General features: G+C 44.9%; 1 protein-coding gene across 4 annotated transcripts in view; it reads right to left on the bottom strand.

Moving 5' to 3' along the window:
* The window catches only part of Nat10 (N-acetyltransferase 10), a 39,224-nt gene that overhangs the window by 18,079 nt on the left and 15,145 nt on the right, over positions 1–6,000 (bottom strand). For all 4 annotated transcript variants that reach the window (XM_015477758.2, XM_015477759.2, XM_048788568.1 and 1 more), the window contains 4 exons: positions 5,179–5,312; positions 3,683–3,776; positions 3,457–3,555; positions 653–789 (listed from right to left, as the gene is read on the bottom strand). In XM_015477758.2, the coding sequence (XP_015333244.1) occupies positions 653–789; positions 3,457–3,555; positions 3,683–3,776; positions 5,179–5,312 (464 nt within the window). The remainder of the gene's footprint in view (positions 1–652; positions 790–3,456; positions 3,556–3,682; positions 3,777–5,178; positions 5,313–6,000) is intronic.

Here is a 6,000-nt window from a genome sequence, read left to right as displayed (position 1 = left end):
AGTTGCATAGCGGGCCTGAGTTGCTGAGGGGCTTTGAATTTGCGATCCTCCTGTCTCAGCCTCCCTAGCCGCTGGGATTATAAACATGCACCACAGCATCCAGCTCAATCTGTGTTCTTTATTAAAAAACACATTCAGGAGACACCCATCACATAGACTCCTCTTTTTTTTTTTTTTTTTTTAATGAACTCAGGGCTGTGTTGCTTTGGCCTCCCCAGCACATCACATGTAACTACACTCATTTGGCAGGCTGGAGACAGAACTCAGACTTGTATGTCAGGCCAGCACTCTGTCACTGAGCTACAGCCCCACCTCTGTCTCCACACCCCACCCCCGCACCTTTTTTTTTTTTTTTTGGGCGGCACAATGCTGGGGATTGAACCCAAAGCCTCACCCGTGCTAGGCAAGTATTCTACTGCTGAGCTACATTTCCAGCCCCAGGTTCTGAAATTTTTCAGCTTCATGCTGCTCACTTAATGTCAGACCAGAGGGGAGTAAAAATTTATGAAGTGGTCGAGTCAAGTTTGAGAAAAGAATGAAGCAGCCTTGGAGCCTCAGACTTGGTTTGCAGGCCCAGGCCACGTTCATTACATGCCACCTGATCTGCAAGAACCTAAGATGAGAGCAACCATTCGTACCCACGGTGCCTTACCCATTGATGGTGGATGCCATGAAAACAAGGTAGGGCCCGAGCAGGCTCTTCACCAGGGGCAGCGGGATGGCGGCAGCTTCATCTATCACAACGAGTTCAGCCTGGCCCAGTTTCACAGCATCTGCAGGGTGTATGTACTGTGGGAGACAGTGTTCAGATTACGAATATGGCCATAAAGCCTCAGCGGCGAGGACTGGCAACTGCAGACAGAGGCACTCCATCCCGCCTCCCGTTCCCTTTCTCTTCTCTCCATTTACTTGGCAGAGCAAGAATGGAACAGGGATGGAGTGGGACGCCTGGGTTCCAACAGTTCAGCCACTAGCTGTGTGGCCCTGCACAGGTCACAGGGCCTCAGATTCCTCTTCTGTAAAACACGAAGTACCTACTGCCTTATGGCTGCTCTAGAAAGAAGTAAGACAACTATGCAGAAGAGCCTGGCTTACACAGCTGACAGATGTGGCTGCTTTTCCCCTCCCTCTTCATGCCTCTTCCCATTTTTCCCCAGACTCAGATTAGGGAGCCAGTGGCACAGCTCGACCCCCAAGGTGAACCTCAGGTTCTCAAACTGGATGCTACACCCTCACACACACCCCCGCGTAAGACCACCAATCCCCCTACACTGGTGGGAAAATTTCTGGACTATTCTTAACCAACATACTCATGTCCTTATGCATACAAACAACCCCTTCAGTTTCTGCAGGGCTTCCTGCTATTTTCCAAGTGGTTTTAAAAACACCATGAAGAGGTATTTTACAGGAGAGGAAACCTGAATAGCCAATTAACATACTCAAAGATAATTCAACCTCATGAATAATTGGGGAACTGCTAAAGACAATAAAGAGGATACCATTTCACACAGAGACAGACAAAACAAATTGCTGTTAAGCACCCAGTATTGGGTGAGGACTTAGTGAAACAAACTCAGAAGAAAGCTGAAAATCTATGCATACCCCAAGACCCAGGGATTCCACTTCTAGAAACAAATTTACTCATGAAGTGCTTAAAAATGAATCCATCAGATCTATAAGCTTCAACCTGACAAATCTTCAAAGTGAATGTTGAGTAAGGAAAGGTGCACCATGGAGGACAAGTACGTACACTACTGTTCATGGACATGAATTATGTAATAACTACTGAAACGGAAAGGAAATGCACCAATTTCAGAATCCGTTACCTACAGGGAGTGGCAGGAGGAAATGGGAGGGATACAAGAGGAACTTCAACTGCATCTGATGTGCAAGTTCTCAAAAATAAAAATGACCCTTAATCATGAAATCAGCAACATGTCAACATTCCTTAAAATCTCAGCGCTGGATATTTCAGTGTTATTTTAGTACTTGCCTGCAGCTTTGAAATATTTCATCCCAATCCCATTAACTGTTTGCTTAACTGAAGCTTCTGGGTCAGGGAGAGAACAAGCCTACTCACTTCTGGCAACAGGACACACATTCTCAACAGGCCCCATGTCTTTACTTTCAAGGGCAGAAACTAAACAAGCATGTCATGGAAGCACAGAACGCGGCCCAGGGGTCATGGACACTTTAATCTAAAGGCCTTCTCCTCCAGCAAGAAGAATGTCTCAAAGGAACATAAACGGGGTCTCACAAGCCAGTTCACCTCCTCTGCACTCATACTGTAGTCTGGAGACAAAAGAAACCCAGTATTTGATTATAAATCTGAGAGTGAGCAAGGGCTGAGCCAGAGTCTTTCAGAGAAATGTTTTCCTTCTTGACCAGTGTATTTTTCGATTTTTTAACAGGTCTCTTTATTCTCATAGCCTGCAGCTGCCTCCAGCCCCACCCCCAACACAAAGCTGAGAGGAGAAAAGACTGCTGTTGCTAATGAAATCAAGCAAAATTGGGAAGAAGGGGCTAGAGTTGTGGCTCAGAGGTAGAGAGCGAAGCACTGGGTTTGATCCTCAGCACCACATAAAAATAGATATTGTGTCCACCTATGACCAAAAAAATATTTAAAAAAAAAAGGTGGGAAGAAGTACGTAGAACGAAGATTCTAGAAAAAGACCCAATGAGAAAAATTAAGATCCTTCAGGTATAAAAGGCATGGACACAGGACACTGTTTATCATCTGGATTCTTTTATCAAAGACTCCTACTCAACAGGCACATCATATGCTCTGATATGCACTAAAGTTCAAGAACATAAACTGCCAAGTTCACCTAGCTCACTTCCCTCCCCCACAACAACTCCAAAAATAATCATAGAATCCACTACGATAAGAGTCTGGCAGACTTGGTCCCTTCTATAAGCCTGTCACACAGATGCCTTTAAGAGACTGAACAAAATTGCAGCCTTTGGACTAAGAGCAGAGCATTCAGGTTTACAGAGCACCCAAGATTTATGGAGCTTTGGGGAAAATACTGTTTAAAAAAGAAAATAGGTCACTGGCTAAACCACAAAGAGCACAGTTTGCAAAGTTTTTTTTTTCTTTTAAATAGTGAAGTCATTGTTCTAGGTACAGATGCACCATTTCAAAACCTGCAGTAACTAAACAAAATGAGAACTGATGTCAGAACAATGATTCTCTTTGCTTATCAGCATAATCTCAATCCCACAGTCCATACTCGTGGGGCAGAACTACAACTTTTCAATCAAACTACACACATTTGTTGACTTAATGCCCTTCTTTAGAAAAAGCTGGAAATCTGGAAACAGTTTCTCATAATATAATACTGTTACAACAATTACACCATGCACAGGACACCTGGAAGAAAATTCAGAGAGTCCGTTACATCCTCCAGGATCTGAGCATGGTATCAAGGAACAAGGTCTGAGCACGAGCCTCACCTGAATGGTCTGCCTGTGTTCCCGGAAGACATTCACTCTGATCACTGCTTTATTGAACTCAGGGTTTAGAGACTGAATAATCTCATAATCCAGATGTTCCTAGGGGGAAAAGGTCAAACCAATGACGAGCTTTAGAAATTCAATATTAAGAAGCAAGCAAACATTACAAAGACCACCTAGATTTAAAACCAGCACTAAATCAAAAGAAATTATCCCGATTTCTAACCTGATACTGCAGAGCATCAAATCCTTTAAATACAAATTCAAACAGTGTGTGGAGATTATCAGGGCTTGGAGAGGTAACAAAAATATTGGAGTACCTACAGAAAGAAAAAAAAGGGAGGATCTGTTAAGAAATTGAAGAAAATTAAAAACGCAAAACTATTTTTGTTTGCTCCTGTCACTCTGGAGATAACCAGAGACAATAGCAGGATAAAAAGGCAGACACCTGCCAGAGAAGGAAAGTATCTCCAGACCCAAGGAAATTTTTCTTCCCAAAGCAATGAAAACACATTAACAAGGTACAAAAGGCAACATTCAACTACCAACACCTGCAATGGCTAAAGCACAAGAGGCACTGCGGGGACAACTGTCAGCGTGCAGAACCAGCAAACTGCCTCAGTCCAGCGTCCTGACAAGAGGATGAGCCTCATACTCGGCACTAGCTGCACTGAGGTTTCCAAACACGGCCAGGTGAAGGCCACAAATGACCTCCAGAATCCTAGCTAAGTACAAAGGAAGCTCATGGCCAAGAGGCCGAGTGGTATGGATGGAGCAGCAGGAAGGACAGAGCTGAAGTCAGGAGCTAAGGTTAAGCCCCAAATCTACCCCAGTGACTTGATGGGAGATCCTGGGTGTCACTGGACCACCCTGGGCCTCAGTTTACCTAACTATAAAATGACCACAGGGGTGAAATGAGGGCCAAGGAAGATTATGCATATAGAACAAAGAAAATTCTAGGTCCATTATCATATCTGCATGGGAGCACACATTATATTAGCAACTGCATAAATCTTCCACCCAGGACTAAAGAAAAAAAGTAACATACTCAAAGGCAACTCCTCAAAAATAGACTTTTTCCCCCACCCTCCTAGTACTGAGGAAGTCAAACCCAGGCTTTAAACATGCTAGTGCCAAGCACTACCTTACCACAGAACTACATCACATACCCATTCCCCACCCCTTTTTCTTTTTGTACTGAGGATTGAACTCAGGGGTGCTCTACCTCCAAGCTATACCCCCAACCCTTTTGCAAGTTATGTTCTTGCTAATTTGCAAAGGATGGCCTCAAACTTGCAATCCTTCTGCCTCACCCTCCTAAGTCACTAGGATTACAGGTGTGCACCACTGCACCTGGCATAAGACCTAATAATCAAGATCATTAAAATATCCAACTTGTACTTTGGTCAGTAAAGTACATATATTCTCATCCCTGAAATTTTAAAGTTTCTGACCCCACATCCTTTGATTTTGTGTTTGTTCAACTGTAAACAACAAAAAACAAAGGCCCTGGTGGGGTGTGTGTGCACACAGCACCTCTGGGTGTCCTGGGGGAAACTGTTGCTGTTTCCAGGCAGGCACCCAAGACTTTGAGAAATCACAATGAACCAGCTGAGAATGGGGAACCTGAGCTAACAGTTCTGCCAGTCTCCTGACCTCAAAACCTGCACACTATCCCCTCAAAGCTCAGAGGTCCTACAGATGGAGAGTCAGACCCCTTACCCAAATGCTACTGCCCCAGCAATAGCCAATCCCAGGGCTGCAGATTTTCCCCGTCCACGGGCAGCAGTGAGGGCAACAGTACTCCTCAGGGTCTTCTCCGAGATGCCCTCAATGAATTTCAAGACGGCTTTGGCCTGTAGAAAGAGAAACAAACATATCAGGTGAGTTGAGAAAGGCACAGGGCACTTCTTACAGGCCAAAAAGCACTGCTCATCACCTGGACTTTTCAATCCTGGGTCATGATGCCAGACACTAGGATATTTTGACCAAAAACAATCACAAAAATGAGATCAAGCCAAGCAAGCAAACTCACAGGCAACTAGGACTTCCATTTAGGGAGACACAACTCTGACAAGAACTTACTAAGAGGGCTCCCAGTACTAAAGCAGGGAGCTCATTTTATTGGTCTCCTAAAGGGGTGGGAACGTTCGCTGGCACTCAACTCAAGCATTTTGCCCTGTGCTGAAGACAAGTTACTGCAGCTCTTCAAGAGAACGCACGGGGCACCCATAAGCCAATGATGCAAAGCTGACACTGGTTAAGGGCAACCCAGAGCAAGCTCCTGGGTCTCCTGTCAGACCATGAGCCAAGGCCCAGAAGTGCATTTGCTGTCCTCAGTATGATGGTCCCTGCCTCGATCTCTTCTCAGTGCCAAGGCCTTAAATACCAATCAGATGCTCAAGACAATTTCATATCTCCATTCCAGACCTCTTCCCCACACTCCAGACTCTTGGGTACATGCAACTACTTCCTGTACAGCTCCACTGTGCAACAGACACCTCAAACTTGAAACTGATGCTTAATGTTCCCCCAAACCTCCTC

This window comes from Marmota marmota, unplaced genomic scaffold (genome assembly GCF_001458135.2).
Source record: "Marmota marmota marmota unplaced genomic scaffold, marMar, whole genome shotgun sequence".
Lineage (NCBI taxonomy): Eukaryota > Metazoa > Chordata > Mammalia > Rodentia > Sciuridae > Marmota > Marmota marmota.
Note: the sequence above shows the minus strand (reverse complement) of the source record. Positions and strands in the feature narration are given on the sequence as shown.